General features: G+C 38.2%; 1 protein-coding gene across 1 annotated transcript in view; it reads right to left on the minus strand.

Annotated features, from left to right (window-relative positions):
• LOC102958115 (hedgehog interacting protein) overlaps positions 1 to 22,800 on the minus strand; it is an 89,190-nt gene that overhangs the window by 9,436 nt on the left and 56,954 nt on the right. The window contains exons 5-11 of the mRNA XM_007091773.3: positions 21,855 to 22,006; positions 21,295 to 21,468; positions 20,535 to 20,678; positions 17,114 to 17,235; positions 14,721 to 14,844; positions 13,624 to 13,754; positions 10,424 to 10,505 (exon numbers count right to left, since the gene is read on the minus strand). Coding sequence (XP_007091835.1) covers positions 10,424 to 10,505; positions 13,624 to 13,754; positions 14,721 to 14,844; positions 17,114 to 17,235; positions 20,535 to 20,678; positions 21,295 to 21,468; positions 21,855 to 22,006 — 929 coding nt within the window. The remainder of the gene's footprint in view (positions 1 to 10,423; positions 10,506 to 13,623; positions 13,755 to 14,720; positions 14,845 to 17,113; positions 17,236 to 20,534; positions 20,679 to 21,294; positions 21,469 to 21,854; positions 22,007 to 22,800) is intronic.

The following is a 22,800-nucleotide window of genomic DNA, read 5'->3' on the forward strand; positions in this document are numbered from 1 at the left end:
AGACTTACTGATTCTACACTATAGCCAGCGTGTCAGGTGACACACATGCGATTTCAAGTTTGAGAAGCACTGTTCTCACTTAGGGCCATTTCCTAGCCAGTAGCAATTAATGTGGCCATGAATTAGTGTGGCCAGGAGCTTCTAAGTAAAGAATGCTTTGAAATTGTATGATTGGAGGGAGTCTTTGCCACTGCACAGGAAGCCAGTCTTTGGATGCCACCATGGATTCTATGGTTTAATGGGTTTCCTCACTGTAAGCATTTTGATACACAGCGATAATCCATAATCATGCATCATCTCTAAGACCAATATCCAGCACTTTTAGCTAAGAAAAGCTAAGGGAATGGAAACTTCTCATAATGGGATAGATTTTACTGTTTCCCATCTGTGTAACTTGGGCACAGGCATAAGCACTAACTTAGTAGAACTGTTATCATCTTTCACATACACATTTTAGTGCTTTTGTCAAAGGTCAATATATAAATTGATTTTTTTTTTGAAGTCTGGATAATTTTTAGTCTGGGTATTCACTAAATTCTTCTTGCTTGTGTTCACATTTCTCTTTTCAGTGTCAATTTATCCACAAGGAGTAGAATTTTGTATTCCACTAGATCTATACCATGTTTGGGGACTACACAGAGCCATTTTGTGGCAACTAGTAAAACAATACATTATACAAATTCAATTTGACTGTAAGGAATCTTATACATTCATAATACAATCATATTCCAGGTAAAAACAGCCATGCAATAATGGTCTCACTGGGACTTCATGGAAGTATAGATGGCTGAATACATTTCCTAACAGTATTTTTCAAGTACTATTTGACGTGTCATTAAGGAATGCTGTCCTTGACATTATATTACATGGAGGCTGCAGAAATATCTTTTTATACATGTCTTGAGCAACCTTGATATTGGAGTAAAGGGAAAGATAATTTAAATTCAAGAATCGCTCTGGGGGCACCTGGGTGGCTCAGTTGGTTAAGCATCTGACTCTTGGTATTGGCTCAGGTCATGATCTCGCAGTTTGTGAGATGGAGCTCTGCACTAACAGTATGGAGGCTGCTTGGGATTCTCTTTCTCAAGCCTCTCTGCCCCTCCCACCCCCAAATAAATAAATAAATAAACATGAAAAAGAAAGAGAATAGCTTTGAACTTATGTACATCACATATCCTATTACAATTTTTAATTTGTACTGTATATTTCTAGAATTCCAATTTAGGATGGATAAAGCCATTTTTTTCCCCTAGACATTGCTTTGAATTGCTACTACATTTCTCTGTTCTGAAATGTGCTGAAAAAATGGGGCTGGGCCTTGGCCTTTTTCTCTGAGACTAACGTTGTCTTCATTTCGAGGTCTTGCAATTTAAATGCTGAGCATATGCTCACTCAGAAGTCATGCTGACTGGCTTTAATACCTGGGCAGTTTGGGATTGAGTGAGCACTAAATTCTAAAGGGGCAAAGGCAGTGATGATTTGGTGAAGGGAGCCACAGGTTTAGCTGCCTCGGGCTAATAAGATTATGAGAACTTTCACAAATATCGCTAAATTCTGTTCTATGGTTAAAGATGCAACCATAATAAAACCAAATAATGAAGCCACTTACACTTTTCAGTAATTTCCTATTCAACTTTATCCTCATGAGGCAAGGCAAGCCCTGTTATTCCTCAAATTACAGGCACAGTACATGTATAAAGAGATTAAATGGCTTTCACACAACTAGTTACACGTAGTCTGGAACTATCTCCTAGCGTAGTGTTCTTTCCATTCACCTGGTCCTCTTTAGGAAAAAGGGAGCAAAGTACCCATATTTTAGCCCCTATTAATCTCACCATCCAAATACCACCACCACAATACACAAGTATCTACGAGGGTATATGGGTCTCCTTCATTCAACTTCTCAGATTAACTCAATGTATATATATTTCCATGGAAAAATTGGGAAATGAAAAATTATGTATTTCCTCAAAGGGAAAACCTAGGAGAAATGATTAATGAAACTAGATGATAATGTCATCTTTTACCGAAAAAAAAAAGTGCAATTTTCTTAAACTGCCTGCAATGTCTATTGCATTATGTTTTCAATGTCCTAAATTCAGAAACAGGTTTACCCCAATTATCAGCGGTGAATACAGAAAAATAGGCATTTCCACTTTAATTCAACGTACACGTTCCTGAAAAATCTTCTATGGTACAAAACTGCATATTAAAAATAATAGGGTTTATGTGAAGAATAGGGTTGGGGAAGATCTGTCAAGATCTGTGCAACTTTGTAACTAAAAAAACAAAACCTGGAACCTTTGGGAGAGCGCTGGGACAGCTGGAGGCTGCCTCAGCTGAGATTAGGGACACACAAAAACAAAATGGTGGTGAGCTCCTGGGAAGTGCAACCTGCATGGAGCAGGGGCTGCAGGAAGCATCTCTGGGGAGGAACACCCATGCAGGCACTTATCTTTCATTTTACCTCTGAGCTGAGAAGCCTCCTCTGCCTTTGCAACAGCCGGCCTGAGGGTTTGTTCTTTTTCTTCTAATAATGGCCCTACTTGCTTGAAAAGCTACATAATTTCCATGTTATATGGTCATTGTTCTCTTTTATCTGAGAGTTAGTGTTAAAGAAAATCACAGTGTAGCAGAACGGACTGGGCCAGGGAGCCAAATCATGGTGAGTCTTACCCATCTCAGTATCCATAGCTTTCTGGACTATTAATACTGTTAAGTTACAGTGTACAATGTTCTCGCATAATTTTTTTTTGTCCCAAAGTGTTATTTATCTCAGATAATATTATTTATGTTTTTGATAATGTATGTAATCTCCCAATTTAAGGTAAAAATTAGCTCCTTAGAGGTTGGGACTAAATTCTCATTTATATCCTCCCTCTGTAGCACATAATACAATATCTTGAACACAGGAGACAGGTAAAAGATACTTGTAGATTGATTAAATCTCCTGATTTAATTCTGGAGTGTAACAGTATACTTACTCTGATAAGATAAAAATAAAAACTGAAAAATTGGAGCACAGTGAAAAGTCAATGCCATTGCTTCCTAATATAAAGAAGGAAATCTACTCTGTTCAGAAGTTTATGTTCAAAAGCAATTTTTAACTTAAGAACTTAATTTATAAAACCATAATTAATAAAAAAAACTTAGCTACTAAATAAATGCCTGTAATTGGGAAACTAGGCATTTAAAACACCTTGATTACATTATGATTCAAAAGACTTAAAAGCCTACAGTATATTCTTTTAGAAATCACCAAAAATAAATAAATCTTTTTCTCACTTACAAAGCTGTAGAGGTATCAGTGTTTTAATTTTACATCATAGGAAGGCAGAAATTTTAAATATCACTAAACGTTTTAAATGGGAAGCAAAATTCAACACAAGTTTCTTTCTGTCTTTAAAAGAACACAAGAATGTCGATTTAAATTCTCTTTCAAGACCATGAGGGTGACAAATACCCAAATTTTGTTGTTATATTTTTTGATTCATTTGTCAGTGTTGACAAAAACAAGTCGTGTAAGCAACAGATTTTTTTTTGAATTAGTAAAAAAAAAAAAGGGGGGGGAGAAAAAGATGCTAAGATGAAGTTTTTCCTTTAAAAAGTACATCTTTCTCAGGATACCTGGCTGGCTCAGTTGACAGAGCATGCGAATCTTGATCTTGAAGCTGTAAGTTCAAGCCCCATATTGGGTGTAGAGATTACTTAAAAATAAAATCTTAAATAAATAAATAAATAAGTACACCTTCCTCTAGAAAACATCTTTTTACAAATTTATGGAGCTATTTTATGCAAGGTTAAATCTGCTTTTATCTCAATTACTGCAATATCTGATGACACATTGCCTTACAATGAAACTACAAAATATTCAGGAGATCTAATAATATCTGACTTCACCATTGCCCTAGGCAGGGGAGTAACATGGGAATTAAAAAGAAAAGCTTTAAAGAATTTTCGACTTTTGGGGCGCCTGGGTGGCTCAGTCAGTTGAACTTCCGACTTTGGTTCAGGTCATGATCTCATGGTTCATGGGTTCAAGCCCCGTGTTGGGCTCTGTGCTGACAGCTCAGAGCCTGGAGCCTGCTTCAGGTTCTGTGTCTCCCTTTCTGCCCCTCCCCTGCTCATGCTCTGTCTCTCTCTCTTTCTCTCAAAAATAAATAAACATAAACAAAAAAATAAAAAAAAAAAAGAATTTTCTACTCAACAAAAGAGTCTCATTTTGAAGAATATATTCTTCATTATTCATATTTTTCATTTTCGGTGGCAATGAAGTCTTCATTGCAATCTGTACAATTAATTCTAGGAATTGATATTTCAACATTTCAAAACTGATAGTTTAAGAGAGATTACAATTAGTATAAAGCAGAATTCTGTGGTCATATGTCACATCTCCAGGAATGTGACACACACACACACATATATATATACATATGTATATCCATACATATCCATACATATGTATATCCATATATATATATGTGTGTGTGTGTGTGTGTGTGTGTGTGTGTATATGGAGATATATATGTGTATATATACGGAGAGAGAGAGAGACAGAGTGAAAGAGAGAGAGAAAGAACGCCTTATAGAAGCATTTTAAGTGACAATGATTTTTTTCATAAATTATTAAATAATATTTTCTATTTATTTTGAAATAGGTGGGGGTTCTAAGCAGCAGGGTGTGGCTTACTTGAGTGGGCTTAAATGTGTGTGCATATGTATCCATATGCAAATCTTAGTAAAGTATGACCAAAATTCCAGTTATTCTTAGGTCATTACCATACATTATGCATGCATGCTCCTTCATTCATAGAAGTTTTTAGTTTGATCTTACCCCTTTCTTTTGTAATATTATCCTCAAAATTTCAAATGCTATACAGCAGCTTAGAAAGGATTTGTCAGTCAAAAGTGTGTTATGCATCTCAACATAAAGTATAGCTCATTAAGAGTAAAATACAAGCTGGCAGGTAAGAATATATCCATTTGTAGTTATCCGATATGTAGAAGAAGAATAATAACAAACATGTAAAACATGCATCCTTGTCTTTTAGACTTCAAATCCACCATGCTGAATGGATTTTTATAGGGCATATACTTGTTCATGACCTTTACTGTTAAGAAATTCTGTCATGTTTGAAAACTAGTCCCTAGTGGAGCCTGTGTCCCTGTTAATAGTTGAAAGGTCAATGGAGCTGCTAAACAGTTTGTATTACTGTCAGGGTGGCCATGAAAACACCGCCTGCGGCAAGAGGACTCGGCAGCTGGGTCAACAGGCACTGTGGGGATTTATCAACCTAGGGGGGCCACTTGCATAAAACTTTGACTGATGAATTGGGACTAGACTGGCTTATTGGGCTAAAGCCTCTCTATTATGTGTGACTTTCCTTAGGATGGCAAGGCTGCGTGCAGGCTCCCTGAGACATATGCGAAGGATAAACAACTGATTTCCTCTTATGAAGTGATTTTTTTTTAAGTATTCTTCAGCATCCAGGATAATAAGGAGTAGGATGAGGATATTAAGAAAAAAATAAACAAAAGGCAGTAAGTAGGGCCATGGAGGGGAGAAATGGGGAGGAGGCATGGGGAGCAGTTTTTGGTACTGGTCACTGCAGGAGTCTGAAGATACAACGTTTCTATAAGATGACTTCTGAAGCCTGGAATTTGCATTGTTAATTTGTAGACCTCTTAAGGGAATGGTCTTGTGTGACGTGTTCAGATAACAGATAAGCACTATGTTAAAATAGAGCAAGACTGGCTACATGGTAATTAAATCAATATGATTAGGAAGAATTTTGTTTTACAGATTCCTGGAGAAATAACCCTGGAAATGTTTCAAAGTAAAAAAAAAAGGGGGGGGGGTCATTTGGTTTAAGTTCATCTGACACAAAAATTAAAGAATCTTTGGCAGCAGTATGAAAAAAAATTATGTTCTATAAAAATAAATCTTGGACGGTATGTAACTGTTAGAATTCTTTAATTTCCACCCCACAGGAGCATTTGTTTGGTTCTGAAAAGATTTAATTCAGAGCAAGCAACCAGGGCATGATGCTTGGACATTTGGAAACTAAGTATTAAGAGCTCTTGAAAGCTCCACCAACATCTTTACCCCAATTTTGGGAAGAGATCCTGAAAACGGAAGAGATCACCTTAAAATAATTATTTTTTTTATATACATGTTTTTGTCTTAAGGTTTTATTTAAGTGATGTCCACACCCAACGCGGGGCTCAAACTCACGACCTGAGATCAAGGGTCGCTCGCTCTTCCGACTAAGCCAGCCAAGGGCTCCACATGAAAATAATTCTTGAATGCATAGGATGAATACCAACAATACTACAGAATTCACGATGTTCTAAATGTATTATTTAACTATCTTCAAAGGCACTCCACAGAAATGAGGAAGGGGCAGAATGATCAGCTGTACTCTCTTGATGAGCAAAGGAGCACAGTAGAGTTAAATACCTTCATGCAGGGTCCTTCGGTAAGGAAAATTCAGAGACAAGACCAGTTGACTCTGTGTCCTGACAAGATGGACTCGTTCCTAGTCTTGATTAGTCTTAGATGGCACTAAATTTTGGTGAAACTAAAATTATTGCCCACCTCTTGTACTCAGTGTATTGAAATCTGTTTTCTGGAACTGTTGGCCAAAGGAGCTCCCCTAGATGGGGCAGGCAGGACCCAATATTAGAGACTTTTGGGGATCCAGTGAGTTGACTCAGGAAGCTGGGTGATTGGTATTGACTTGATCCTAACTCCACTCTGTCACGAGATGTAAGTGGTTCAACTTTGACAATATTCCTGAAGTGTGTTCAATGTTCTTGTTACTTTTTTAATGCTTATTCATTTTTGAGAGAGAGACAGAGTGCCAGCAGGGGCGGTGCAGAGATGGAGGGAGACACAGAATCTGAAGCAGGCTCTAGGCTCTGAGCTGTCAGCACAGAGACCGACGCGGGGCTCGAACTCATGGACTGAGAGATCATGACCTGAGCCGAAGTCGAACACTTAACTGACTGAGCCACCCAGGTGCCCCTCAATGTTCTAACATGAAGGAAAATTCATTCTTTCTCTACTTTTCCCTTAAATGATTCCTGAGTTCTAGTTAACGTTTAGGAAAACCTGGTTGTAGTGTTATTGAATTTACATGTTTTTAAATGATAAATAATGAGTTTTGATTTTTCTAACAGGTTATCTTGCCATCCTTTTCTGAGAAGGATGCCCAGTGTAAAATAATTTTAAGCTTACGTAAATGCTTATGTAACAAATAGCATTAGGCCAAATTGTCCTTATAGACTGAGGTTAATGCTGTAACCTAATCTAGTTTTGCCAAAATGACTTAAGAATGTTGCATATGGTTTTTAAACTCTCTCGTCTTTGTTATATGTGAGTGTGTGTGTGTGTGTGTGTGTGTGTGCAGGGAAAAACAAAAAACATAAATCTTATAGTGAGTAAGAATGTAATTTCTATGACATGTAATATAGAATATAAAAATTTTATAATTTGGTGTTATTCTCTTCTAGGACCATGAGTCAAGTGCTGTTTGAAAGTAATGATTCTGAAAACATTGTTACAAGTCTGGGAACTCCTCCACAAGAATACAATTAACCTAAGATTTTAAGTTGAGTTAGATTTTAGGTATAACAAGAAATGTCTATCTATTGTTTTCTTCAGTTCATGAGGCTCTTTCTTCAAATTCTCTCTCAAAAGTTTTGGAGAAACAGTTTGGCTCTCAAGCAGACATCCTGAACAATGTTAAGCTAGTAATTAGCTCACGTTTCTAAAATAATCCCGTTCACATACACTAAAGGGTCTGCTTCTATAGAACTTCAACTCATCTAGGGAGAAATACTATAATAATAAACGTTGGCATCCAAATTGAAACAGCATGAGGCTCCCAACAAATGTTTATGAAAACATTTGTTTTCTTATAGTTGGTTTAATCTTAAAATTTATGTCCATGCCTGTGTACAAGGACAGTGTGTTTGGGACTCTGTTACTACCCCCACCTTCTGAAAACCAAACACACATCTGAACCCTGGCCCCACACATGACAGGACTCAGCAGAAACAGGCACTGTAATGAGAAGTCAGGACTTTTCAGGTATGTCACTCTGAGACCACCCTACTAGAGGAGGCCCTCAGATCACGAAGCCAAGGTCCCTTATGGAAACCCTGCTAATTAGACACGAATAATGGATTGAAGGTGTAAAATTCACCTCAGCTCACCACCAGCAGACTAAACAATCCAGATGACGAGAGAAAGATTTTGTGAGAAGGAGGAAGAATTCATTATAAGACTACCAGGAAGCTTGTAAAAGCATATCAGCTTTGACAAACCTAATGAAATAACAATGACTATTTTGAAACGAAGGGCATTAGATCTGAGTGAAATCCCTAGACAGACACCATTATGAATCATTAGAATGCTTACTTTGTGAATTAACGTTAGTTTGATTTTTGTTCTTAATATTGCCAACTTCAACCACCACTGAAGTGCCTGTTATTTTTTTCATTCATCACTTTGCTTTTGGCAAAGAGGACATTCGTTTCACATCCAAGGAGGAAAAGCTCTACAACATATAAATAGGTGCTTCTCTTATCGTGGAAGAAAATGATATGCCAAGAGACCATTTAGGACTGATCACTCCTTTTTTTTTTGTTCTGTAGTACCAATGTTAACTTACACTTTTCTCAAGAAAGATAGTGTTTTGTGGTATGGGAAGAGGACAAAACTCTCAATTTTGTTTTCTGGGGGAAAAACATACACTATAACTTACAGATAATATTTTAAAGTGTAAATTTGCTTTTAGCAAACTTTTTAGATATTGGAATTTATTCTTCTAAAAGAGACGTGAGGGACGCCTGGGTGGCTCAGATGGTTGGGTGTCCGACTTCAGCTCAGGTCATGATCTTACAGCTTGAGGGTTCAAGCCCCACGTAGGGCTCTGTGCTGACAGCTCGGAGCCTGGAGCCTGCTTTGGATTCTGTGTCTCCCTCTCTCTCTGCCCCTCCCCGCTCACTCTCTGTCTCTCTCTCCTTCAAATATAAATAAACATTAAAAAAATTTTTTTTAAAGAGATGTGAAATTTGGGAATTTAAATACGCAAATGGGCTCAGGAAGATAAGTTAATACAGAAAGATTTTGAAATTCACACCCTGGTGGAGCTAGAGTCTGGCAACAGTGCATTCAACAGTAGTGGTATTTGAGGACACCTAGGTTCTGTAACAGTTATTTCTAAACTCATGGCTAATATCTATTTGACAGTATATAATTTTATCAGCTTCTGATAGTTCCAACTTATCCATGAAGTTAAGAACTGACTAATTATGATTCAAGATAACAATGTTGTGATGTGTCGGTGGAAAAGAGCACGGGGGATAAATATGTTATTTAAAAGATTAAACATTCGGGGCACCTGGATAGCTCAGTCCAACTCTTGATTTCAGCTCAGGTCATGATCTCATGGTTCTTGAGATCGAGCCCCTTGTTAGGCTCTGCACTGACAACTTGGAGCCTGCTTGGGACTTTCTCTCTCCCTCTCTTTCTGCCCCTCCCCCACTCATAGTCTCTGTCTCTCTCAAAATAAATAAACATTAACAAAATAAAAATTAGGCGTGCCTGGGTGGCTCAGTCAGGTAAGCATCTGACTTTGGCTCAGGTCATGATCTCACAGTTCACAAGTTGGAACCCCTGCGTCGGGCTCTGTGCTGACAGCTCAGAGCCTGGAGCCTGCTTTAGATTCTGTCTCTCTCTGCCCCTCTCCTGCTCATGCTCATGCTCTGTCTCTGTCTCTCTCTCTTTTAAAAATAAATAAAATAGATTAAATTTTAATAGATTAAAACATTAAAAAAAAAGAAGATTAAACATCAAATCTTCCTCTTGCTGCGGTAAATGACAACATTTCTTTAGTTTCCATTTGTTTAGTCACATTAGCCTGCATGACAGCTGTGAGCTTCCAGATAGTTTTGAAATGAGGCTCAGATGTTGAAACTGCCAAATAGCTTATCTTGATTACCTGACAAAAAAAATCATACTGAATAGCTATAAAGTCTGCCAATATGTTTCTAGTTTTCTAGAAAGAAGAGGAAGGTTTATTGCTTCCAACATGAAAGCCAATACCTTTCACATTAGGGTCCTCTTCTGGCGTGTAACTGAGGATGCTGATTCCACAAATCAAATGCTCCTCTCCGATGGCAACAAGAATGACATGAATATGTGGACATAATGGGGCTTATAAAGTTCAGCAGGGTCAAGTCTAGCCCTCATAGACTGGAGTGGAGGGTTCTCCCAGGATAGCACTTGGCATATGGACAAGGCAGAAGTGTTCATCTTTGTTGATTGCTAATTGCAATTCATCGTCCTCAATGTGAAGACACTAAAACAACTTGGACAAACTGCTTGACTTCAAGGAATATAAAGAGATCTCACCTTTTGGGATCTACAATTTTGTAGAGTTTTCCATTGTGAGTCTGGGTCATACTTTTACTACTTGATAGAATGTAAACTTCACCTGTGAAAAGTGAAATACAGTTAGTTAATTTACAGTATTATAAAGCCTTACTTCCTATTGTCGAAGCAGATTATTTCATATAAATAAATGGATATTTTGTTTTATTTATTTATTCAATTTGTTTAATGTTTATTTATTTTTGAGAAAAAGAGAGTGAGACAGAGTGTGAACAGGGGAGGGGCAGAGAGAGAGGGAGACACAGAATCTGAAGCAGGCTCTAGGCTCTGAGCTGTCAGCACAGAGCCTAACGTGGGGCTCACATCCACAGACCATGAGATCATGACCTGAGTCGAAGTTGGGGGCTTAACCAACTAAGGCACCCAGATGTCCCAATAAATGGACATTTTATATTTATTTTTGTATCTATTTGTACATATGTATACGTATGTATGTACATATGTATATATGTATGTGTACGTATATGTGTGTATGTGCATGCGCATGTATATGTCATGTATCTGTATCTCTCTATGTATCTCCTCACAGCCTCAAGAAAATCACTTGCCTAAAGATTATGAGAGTCTCTGGGGCACGTGGGTGGCTCAGTCGGTTAAGCATCCGACTTCGGCTCAGGTCATGATCTCACAATAGGTGGGTCCGAACCCCGTATCAGGCTCTGTGCTGACAGCTTAGAGCCTGGAGCCTGTTTCAGATTCTGTCTGTCTGTCTCTCTCTCTCTCTCTGCCCTTCCCCCACTCTCTCTCTCTCTCTCTCTTTCTCTCAAAAATAAACATTAAAAAAAAGATTATGAGAGTCTCACAAGTCTACTTTCACAGTGCATCCAGAATTCAGTCACTTGTCTCCACATCCTACTACTATTTCCAGAACAAGCAGATACCAGTGTGTCCTGGATTAGGGCAGGAGCCTCCTAACTGATCTCCCTGCTTCTCCCTTGTTCTTCTATGTTTAATTTCAACATACCATCCACAGAAGATCCTTAAAGCAAGTTACATTGTTTAAGTTGGATCACGTTCCTTTGTTTCAGTACTTCCAATGGCTTCTAATCTCTCTCAGAGCAAAAGTAAGTCCTGGCAGTGGCCTATGATGCCTCCCCTTATTGCTCTGACCTCATGTGCTATGCTTCACCCTCTTGTTCACTCCTTCCTAGCCACAGTGGCCTCCTGGCTTTGTACACATGAGGCAGCCCCTGTGCCAGGCTCCTGTCTAAGGAGGCCCCCCCCCCCCCCCCCCCCCAGTTTCAGGCTCTTCGTCAGGCTCCTGACTCAGTTCCTATCTCAGCTTCTGTTCCAGGCTCTACCTGTCACAGCATCTGTCCCAAGTTGTCCCAGCCTCCTGTCCTTCACTAGATCTCCACTAGGTTGGCTTTTCTTTCCCCCTTCAAGTCTGTACATAAATATCATCTTTTCTGACTGCACTATTTAAAATTGCACTGCTCCCAACCCTCTTCACAATGGGACTTTTCTCCAAAGCATTTACCAGTTGACACTATATATAGACAGATATGTCCCTCTCTCTCTCTCTCTTTATATATATATATATATATATATATATATATACACACACACACACACATACATATGTGTGCACCCAACATGGGGTTTGAACCCACAACCCTGAGATCAAGAGTTGGATGCTCCTCAGGCTTTGCCAGCCAGGTGCCCTCTTAAGTAATCTCTACACCCAACGTGAAACTTGAACTCATGCCTCCGAGATCAAGAGTTGGATGCTTCCCCAACTGAGCCAGCCAGGCACCCCCACAGGGCTCTTAATCAAAGCCAAAGAGTATCACATTAAGGGGTAATTCAGTGAAAGCCAGTTTAATTTTAATTATAAAGTATACACGATGCTGTAGCTTTTGACAGTAGGGATTGTATATGTTTCATTTGTTAGGTCTACTCCCAACATAGTATTAAGTGCAGATAGATGTTTGCATATTTTGACCAATGGTGGTGACACTAACAGGATGATTGATGGTGAGTCATTTGCAGTAAGGTCTGGGGAACTCAGAATGATTCAGTCACAACATCTAAATATTCATTTCTAACTCTGCCACAAACAATTTAATCCTCATTTATATTTTAAAACCAGGGTTTGCCAATGAAATTTAAATTACATTACAGAGTATTTCAGTGGAGAAGGGTATCTCTTTGGTTTTTCTGAGTGGGCTAGGAGATACCAAGGGAAAATTAATTGTAAATGTTTTCAATGTTGGAACAAGAAAAGAACAGATTGGACTTCTCTTCTTTAAATCATTGTATTCCTGTGGCTCTGAAATCCATGTTAAGTCCCTTGTTAAACTAAGTGAATGGCATAAAACTATTTACTTATGAATTCCCCATTTGATGTAATAAAACCAAAGCTGGACCTCTAGAGAAAATATTCGGATTCAGATGGGAAACACAACTCTTCTTTCTTAACACCTAAAATTCATCTCTCAGCCTGGGGGAGCATAGTAGCCATGGTTTGTTTGGGTGCTGATATTTAAACAGTGTCATTATGAAAGCTATGTTTATCTCTATGATTTAAAATTAGTAGCATTTTTTCTCTTTGATCGCATTCCAATTTCAACTTCTATTTGCTTGTAAGTTACATACATTTTGATAACATATGAACAAACATATTATGTGTTGTCCCATAGATCGTCATTCAGAAGATCATTTTTATTCTGTTGGAAAGCAGATCTAAAACTTCAGCTTATCTTACACAAATTGCATGTCCCAATGTATTAAAAAAAATCAGAAATAGAGGATAAGGTGAGACTCAGATTGCAACAATTTTTTAAAAATTTGTTCCAAGAGATATGGAAAGGCTTTCAGATAGAGAATAGAAACAAATGACACAGCTTTACCTAAAGTTTAAGTAGATATTTAAGATTTTCTCTCTTTAGGACTCAAAAATTCTCTTTTGTTCTTGCCTTCCATTTTCCTGCTTTGTTACTTTTATATTTCTGGCGTGGAGATAAGACTAAAAGATGCCCAGGGAAAGCTCATTGGGAAAGAACACGTGACTGGGCCATCTCTAACCTCCACAGTGGGTCATCTTTGCTGCAGGTTACCATTGTCAGCAAATGGAGGACAAGATTGTTATTCTTATTAAAACAAAGCCTCTTGGGCAAGGGAGTGAGAAAGCAACTTAATAGAAATGGTTTGTACAATACCTAATTCATCTTCTCCAAATCCCAAGATGTGACCTGAAAAGTAACCTCTACAGGAACCACTGTTGCCGAGACAGAGTGGTTTTTCTTGCCATTGCTTGCTCACGGGACTTTGCTGGAGGGTTAAGAAATTCCTACAACAAAAACATACCGTAAACTTACAGTGAAAATAGGCGTTTGCTTAAAAAAATAAATAAATAAAAGGCTTAGAATAAAGCTCACAATAAATAATTGTTGTGCCATGAACCTGGCTTCTAAAAGGAAAAGTAATATAGCCCATAATGTGTGCAAATACTCTGAAATTCTCATGTAGGGAGAAAGTACTTAAAGATAATATTTTGTTTGGAGGGGGGCACTAAAAGTACCTGAGTATGAGAAAAGCCCTCCCCTTCATCCAGAGAATGATACTTCCTCTCCAGGACTAGACTCCATGCTGTGCTATTAATCAGAGAGAGGGACAGGGGGAAGATCATGGGGTCAGTACACTTTTCTAGTTCCTTTTAGTGACCAAGCATATCAGCTCTGCCATATGCCTGAATGCCAGTGACTCGGGAAACAAGGTTCTTAATTTGGGTTTCATCACAGAGTTCCTTCTAATTATCCACAACGTGACCTCTAAAAATTAGGCTAAAATGTAACTTTGTAGTATTCTTACCAATAAAGACAAACTGAGTTCTATTGTTAAAAGTCCTAAAAAGTATGGCAAAAACAAAAATTCTTAGCCTCCCAATTTCCAAATAATTTGGAAAATACTTGTACAACTTGTGTATAACAATAGTTTTCAAGTAACTCATTATCATGGTAAATTTATGTTAAGGATGAAGGGAAAAGCCTATATCATATGCAAAGTCCATATGAAGACCTCTCTGCTCTTAAAAATTATATTATGAATTTAATCAAATTTGTTTAAAAAGCATCTCTTAGGAAGTTCTTTAACAAAACCACCATAGATAATGAACTAAAAGAAAATAATAGTCTTTATGTGTGTACCTGACCTGACCCCCAAAGGGAGACAATCATTTGAATATTTTATGGCAGTTTGCCCACTAATTGATGGATATGTCATTTGATACATGAAATTATGGTACCAAGAAACCTACCCATTCCGGTCTCCAAACACATAGCTTCCATACAGTCTTTCAGACTGGCATCCTCGGTAAACAAATCCACCCACCAAAGGACCATTACTGAATGGCTTGAATTCTAAAAGTGATGGCTCACTTTCTGGAAAGAAATCAATGTAACATTAGATCAAATGAAACATATTTTTTATGAAATAAAAGTAATGTAGGCCAAGTAATACTATTATGGTCATTCATTTTACATTTGAAGTATGTTCCACAGTACACAGGCAGAACCCTTGTTGTAGATATTTAGTAGAAATAATTCCCGTTGCTTAAACCATATCAAATATTAAGACTCTCCATGTGCATCGTACTGAAACGGGAATGCTCTGTGAATGCTTTGCTGTTATAATTGTCACACATACCAAATTTTCAGTGACATTAGAATCTGGATATTGTGGAAATCATGGTTATTTACTTAAGAACCAAAGACTTGTAAAAAATTATAATTTTTTTGTGTTGATTTTTTTTGTAGAAATGCTTCTGCATATATGTAGTAAATTAATCCAGACTTCTGTCAAGTTATATAAAATGTTGGAGAGTTCATATTTTAACGGAAATAAAAGGTCCTTAAAACCGCATTTGTATATTTAAAAACATTATCACTCAAGTAATATCTTCGTTTAAACTATTTTAAGAGTTTTGTTTATAGAGTTGTATGGTTAACAAAGTCTATTGCAGCCATTCTTTTTAAAATTACATGTGTATAGTCACATATCTCAATCTTTCCATGTGTGCCATTATATACTTGAATACATGTACACTAATTGCAATGGAAAAGATCTAAAGCCAGTTGCAAATTAATCTGAAAATTGCTACTTATGTGCTTAATGTCAAATAAGTCACTATCAACAGGCAGTATTTTAGGCAAAAACTTTGGTGGAGAGACAGTAATTTTAAAGTAATTGTCCCTTCCCATGTAATTAGGGTGAATATATTATAAAAAGTAGGAAAGATTAAGTTTTAACTAGTGCACTGCAAGGAAGCATAACTTCCAGGTCATGAACTCTGGAGTCAGTCAGCTTGGGTTTAAATCCAGGCCCTGCCACTTACGTCGTATGATAATTAACCTTTTTGTGTCTCAGTTTCCCCATCTGTACAATGTGGCCAATAATAGTGCCTATCACGCGGAGTTGTTCCGTGAATGAAATGAATCAAATTTATAATGTTACTACAGGGGCTGGCAGGTAGTCAGTACTGACACGTGGTTATTTTGTTCTCGTTTCTGTTTTCTGCTTTACTGAAGTAAAGATAACAAATAAAATTATAAAATATTTAAAGTATACATTGTGGTGATTTGATATACGTATACATTGTGAGGGGATTCTGTGGATGTGTTTTGAAAACATAAATATAAGGCTATCAATATTGTAGCCAGTTTCAGCTGAGGCCCAATTAATGTGATTAGAGAATTTAGAGTTTAATCTACAAATATAGCCAAAATTCCATCAAACTAGTGACTCATGAGATTTTTTTCCCAAACCACATTATTCTTTGGTTTGGCTTTTATAAGATGTGTGTGCGCGCACACACGAATACCTGAAAAAAAAAATAAAGTAAAATAACTGAATACCGCATGAACTAACACAGCTGCTTCATTCCTGGTGCTAAATAAATATCTGTATTGAATGAGTAAATAGAAGAAGCAATCAATTTAATAATCTTAATCTACTGTGTTCCCTGAATCATAATAATTTTGATATATTGCTTCCCCCAAAAAGAGTAAATAATAAAACACTGAAAAATATTAAGATTTTTGGACTTCATTATAATCCAACTTTATTTTGTATATGTATCTCTAAAACATTCTAGTAATCATGTTAGTAAAAGTAATGTCTAAACATTCCATTTTCATGACGTGGGTAAATAACATGTTTTTACATGTCAATTACTTTGTTTTCTCTACAATGGGTATCTTAAAGAAATTACATTACTATTTGAAACACAATTTTTCTAATTGTTGAGACTAGAATATTGGGGATTGAGGAATTTCTTACCTTTAACTTGTTTTTTTCCACTGTATATAAGATGTTATGACAAGTTCTGCCTTATATTAGAAGTTACTCATCTTGACTCTCAGAGGAGCAAAATATAAACAGCTAATTTTTGAAGGTCCATTAAATTTTTTGCACCTACAGAGCACAGTTTAATCCATTGGAAAGATAATTACCCAAATGGAATTCCTGGGGCTCATAAGAGTCACTGGACCTTTAAAAACGTGTGCAATTTACTCGCTTACCACTGTTGGGTCAGTGTGTTTATGCCTTCCCAAAAGCTCATTTTGTAGAAATCCTTTTCTCTTCAATGCATATGCTAAAGTAAAACAAAGCCCGAATTAAAGCCAAATCAACAAATTATGTTCTACTTACCATAGTCTTTCCCCTTTATTATCTGTAGGATTCTGGCTGATGATCTGTTCTTTCCATTGGAGTCTGAACAAAGTATTGTTAAATTGATGTTTATATCAGTGGGATGTCGATCCACAGCACATCTGCATAACAAAAAGGAGACATCCATGAATTCCTATCAGGGTATTTTCTAAACTGAGACTGGAGATTCCTGACAGAGGAACCCCTTGGTGGGCTGGCAAGGACCCTATGGGCTATTTCCTTTGGATCCTCAGCAGAAACATCCTGATTTGTTTGTTCACTCTGCTGAAGCTAAATGATCTCTGGAGAATATTTCCTAATATTCCTTGGTATCTCTCGCTAGTATGAACATACACACTGACTTGAAACATTTGTTGGTGCTGTTATTAAGGACTATCGCATATATAATATGCTGGGAAGTTAGGAGAACCTTCAGCAGCAGCAACTCACATCTGCAATACACAAAACAGACTTCGTTTTGGTCTTTGTTTTGTGTTTTTACATGGAATGGCTATATTCTAAAGCTCAAGCTGCAAAGCGTGCACTACAATGTAAGGTATAAAATAAAGCTGGTCCCCACAACCACTGAAGTCTTTTATGTTATATTGACTGTGTCTTCACGTCACCCCCAATCTGGGGTTAGAATATTTCTATGACTTAAGCCACCAACTGTCAACTCCATTAGCGCAGGGACCCCTTCCAACTTCTTTATCACTGTGTTTCTGTTACCGAATTCAAACCCAGGAATATCAAAGGGGCTCAATATTTGTTGAATGTTTAAGTCAATGAGGGACTGGGCATGTGGAGTTTGGGTTGCGAGAAGAATGAAGCTGTATAATATAATTACTTCTGAAGTTCTCACAAATGTGGAAAACAGTGTTGCTTTGTTTTCAGGTTTCTCAACTTTGACATTCTTGACATTTTGAGTCAGATCATTCTTTGAGCGGGAAACTGGAAGGAAGAGGTTCTGTACTGAGCATGTACAACGTTTAGCAGCATGTCAGTGGCATGAACCCCTCCTCCAGAGTTGTGAAAACCAAAAATGTTTCTAGGCATTGCCAAATATTCTCTGGGGGCAAAATAATCCCATTGGGAATCACTCCTTTAGGTCAACAAAATACATTAATGACTTAACAACCAAACCGAATCTTTGGGGCTACTAAATAAACTAGAAAACAAAACAACCCGGGAGTAGGTTCTGGGGCTTAAGACATATTAAGAGTCACACACAGCAATCATCTCAACAACAAGAACAGCCACAAAATAAAAACTGTTGCATCCAAATGATCCCATTCATAATAGGGAAACTCTAAGCCTGACCTGCCAAAGATGAGTTAGTTGTTCCGTGGCAACAGTCCCTTTATTGTCTTTAATTCAACGATTCACAGAGTACAATGCCTGGCAGGGAACATGACACAGACGTGATGTGACTTAAGGTGGAACTAAATCCATGGATAGGGAGAACATTTTCCCATCTTGCCTTTCTTTTTAAGATGGAGGAACTATGACAAAAGAAGGTTTGACCACTTTCTATCAAGAAAAGAACAAATCTGGAAGAAAAGGCCAGGTCTCCCAAAGGTGGATAGGTAGGCCGGATGCCATCAGGCCTACTTCTGTCTGAATACTATGTCCACTGGGAACCACTTGACCTTTCTAACCTTTAGTTTCTTTTCAGAAAAAAAAAAAAAAAAAGAGGTGGGTACACATGGGTACTGGTCCTTATACATCTGTCCAAGTCCACAGAACATACAATCCCCAGTGAACCCTAATGTAAAGTTTGGGCTTTGGGTGATAATGATGTGTCCATGTAGGTTCATCCATTGTAACACATGGAATACTCTGGTTGGGATGTTGCTAATGGGGGGGCTGGGCATGTGTGGGGGCAGCGGACATGTGGGAAATCTCTGTACCTTCTGCCCAATGTTGCCGTCTTTAAAACTGAAGTCTTTAAAAAAAAAAGAAAGAAAAAGAGCGGTATCTAATGTCAGCAGGACCTCAGAGTACTGCTGAATGTCACAAATGAGATAATGTGCGTAAGATACTGAGTTCAGCACTCTGCACCAAGGTACTTAACACAAGTCAGCTTTACTTTTAGCCAAGAATTGTTTTACTTTCTTTTCTGCTTTATTAAGTCTTTCTCCGCTTGAAATACTCTTGAAGAGAGGTGCAATTTCCCTTAAGCTCTCTGCTGCCGGAGGAGGTAAGACTCTACAGCATAGGCATCCTGCCATATGCAAGGTCTGTAAAGTGCCTCATCCTGTGTTTTTGCACTGAGGGTCCAGGACCCCTGGAAGGTTGCACGAAAGCTCCAGTGGGATTGTGGTGACTCAGGCTGCTCAACTTCAAAGTGCTGCTTTGCGGTGGTATCTGCGAGTTCTGAGCTATAGGAATGGAATGTGACAGTTTCCTCCACATCCTGAACCCACCGTAAGTACTCCCTGTCGCACAGATTTTAAGATCTGCTGAGATGCCAAAAAGGAAATGAACTGTAGACTTGGACTTTGATGGAGGGGAGATGAAGGGCATGAGGGATTATAAAAATAAAAAGTTCGAGAAATACTCACCTTGCACATAGTGAACACTCAATAAACATTAAATAGCAATAATAACTTAGCTAGTAAATGAATGAATGTGGCCAAATATCCCATAGTATGAATAAGAGACCACAGATTGGATGAAGCTTTCATCACAGAATTGCTATATTATACTCCATAGCATTTTTTAAGTGTACCCCAAATTTCTCACTCTACATACATCTCAGTGTTCCTTTCTTTATAGTTCATTGTAGTAAACGGTCAGTATGAATTCCTTTACTACTTATAATTTTTTTTTCAGGTGGAAAAATGTGAACATTGAGCTCAACTCCTTACAAACTCATACTGCATCATCATATTTAAGTGAAGCTGTAATAAGAAACACAATTTATTTAAAACCTATCAGGTGTGTCGGGCACTCTACTTTGCTTTTTTTCTAGATTTTCATTTAATCATGACAGCATCCTCAAAAGCTGTTACCACCTCCATTCGGTGCGTATGGAAAATTTCATTTAGAGGGGTTTAAGGAGAAAAATTAAAAAGTTTATCATCTAAATCTGAAAAACGGAACTCTTAATCATTACACTAGTCCAATAGTGTTTAAAAACAACACTCTAGAACTTTAAGGCACTTTTCCTCCATGAATTTGTTCTCTTCCTAATGTCTAATCTGCCGTCTCAATCTGCTTCACACATTAATAGAAGAAAGAGTGCTGAGATAATGAGCTGGTGTGATTTTACAGGTGCAACCTTGGACACCACCCGTGGCTGCTCAGTGCCTGCCCCCCCCCGCCCCCCTCATTCTTTTTCCAGTTCCTGAATCCCGGCCGGGCTTGGGTTTATAGCAGGTGCGGGGTGGTGGGGGAGGGGGGCAGGTCGTGTTCTCACCTGCCTGGATCATGCAGGCCGTGCGCAAACACTTCCGGGGGCTGGTTGGTGCTGTTGAAGTGCGGATTACTTCTGGGGATGGAATAAGGCACGTTGCACATATCTGTGTCCACGTCCAGCCGCAGCACCGACCCTGTGAAATCACTGAGAAATTGGACAGAGAGGGTCAGTGTTTTCTGCTTTTGTTACATAGTTTACCTAACCTAAATGTGGGAAGGTCGCTCCACAGTCAAAGAATCATTCCCCCATTTGAGACAAAATTTTTAAAGTTATGAATTCCATATCGTGGGGAAAGGAAACCGGGGCAGTTTGGTTTCACAGAAACGGCAGCACCTTGACACAGCTGAGTAGTGGCCGAGGACTGCAGCATCAGTAGCGTGCTACATTTTGCAGCTGTTCCTTAGTTTTTGCCAATCCCTGGAGTTTCTGCGCCCCCAGAAGCGCCACTGGACCTTGTGCATCCAGCCTGTGTATTGTGCAAACCACGCAGCACTGATGCATTCTAGAGCATCTGGGTATAGCGACTTCCAAAAATATCATCAGCATATTACTGAATTTTTCTTCATTTTACAAATGCAAACACCCATAAGAAAAGTTAAATGTTTAACCAAGGAGACATAATTCAAAGACGGTTCTTTTTTTTTTTTTTTTTTTCCCAAAGACAGCTCTTAAACTCACTGCTCTGACCCTTTTTCCCCGGCTGACACTTAAGACATTTGAACATCAAGGGGAACGTTTTTGGTTTTGTTTTCTTTTTTACCTTAACCCATCCATTTCTTCCATATCATCCAGTGTGATCATCCCATCACCGAGAATGATGTACAAAAAGCCCTCAGGGCCAAAGAGCAGTTGCCCTCCTAGATGCTTTCTGTGGAGTTCTGCCACTTCAAGAAATACTCTGGCTGTTCTCAAATCAACTTGATGGGGATTTTTTCTACATTGGGGGGAGGAAACAATACCATGATTGTTAAAGGTGTTTAGGTGAATCCACTAGAAGGTAAAAATGGTACACAAATTAGGGGAGCAAACACTTGGCATGTAAATAAGGAAACATGCTTGAAATGGAACTAATAAAAACTACTGAAAAATTACGTTATTTTCTAAGTTTCAGAAGTAGCACCTAAGCTGAAAGATAAGAGAGGAAAAGTGCCAAAGCTATCATTTTTCTCAATTCTCCTTAAGGGCACATAGGGGGCTTTCAGCAAGGTGAAGATTGTGGTTTAATTATGGTCACCTTTGTTTCTAAAATAATTAGGAAGAGATAATGAGAAGATAAGATTGAAAAATATTTATGCCTCAGTGCATTGTAGTGAGTGATACCTGGATACTGTGTATTCCACAACTCGAAGAATGTGGTCATGAGGCCCGATAGCCCACCGTTCTTGGTTGGTGGTATAAGACACATACAGCTTTCCATTTTTCTTGTAATTGGGATGGAATGCGAGGCTTAGCAGACCTCTTTCATCTCCTCCCTGCAGTCAAATGAAAAACACAAAGAATTGTGAAGTTAATTATGTTCTTTATTGTGTTTCAACTGGAACCCCAAAAGAGTCTCTTTCTTTTCTTCTGGATAATCTTTGCCCAAACTCTTTTCTTCCTTGCCCACTGCACAAAAAAAGATCATGAAACATTTCACTCTGCGGAACTCTTTAAGGGTTAGAACAAGACAGTTGTCTTGTGTGGCTCTCTATGCACAAGACCCTTACACCACTTTTGTCCGGTGATTTGTGTATGCAATCTTGGGAAGCTAGGAGGACAAGTTTAACTGTTGTGATTCTTTGCTGGGTTACTAGGTTGCTTGTAGCTCATAGAAGACAAATAAAAAGGTTCATAATCAGCAGTCACTTCTAATCCAAGTCTCCCAAACCTAAAACACAGTGTGGGCTGCCAACTCCCACTGTCTTGGCAATATGTTTAGAAAACAGTTAAATTGCTTGTGTAATATGTAAACCTTTGTTTTACCCTGGAGGCATCTACATCACTTGTCACAACGATGGTGGTCTGTTCATCATAACTAGGTAATAAGCAGCCTTGGCCTATCTACAGAGGAAGGAGGTATTTTTACACGTATCCTTTCACAGCATCGAGCTTTTCTTTACAGAAGGATGGAGAAACGGGAGGGGAGCTAAACACCAGGGCTGGGACGGGGGTGGGAGAAATGCTAGAGGGGAAAGGGGACACTAGGAAATAAAAAAAAAAAGATCCCAAACAACTTTCTTTGTTATTACATGAATGTCAAGGATTGTATACATTAGGCATGCCAAAT

This window comes from Panthera tigris, chromosome B1, assembly GCF_018350195.1.
Source record: "Panthera tigris isolate Pti1 chromosome B1, P.tigris_Pti1_mat1.1, whole genome shotgun sequence".
NCBI lineage: Eukaryota > Metazoa > Chordata > Mammalia > Carnivora > Felidae > Panthera > Panthera tigris.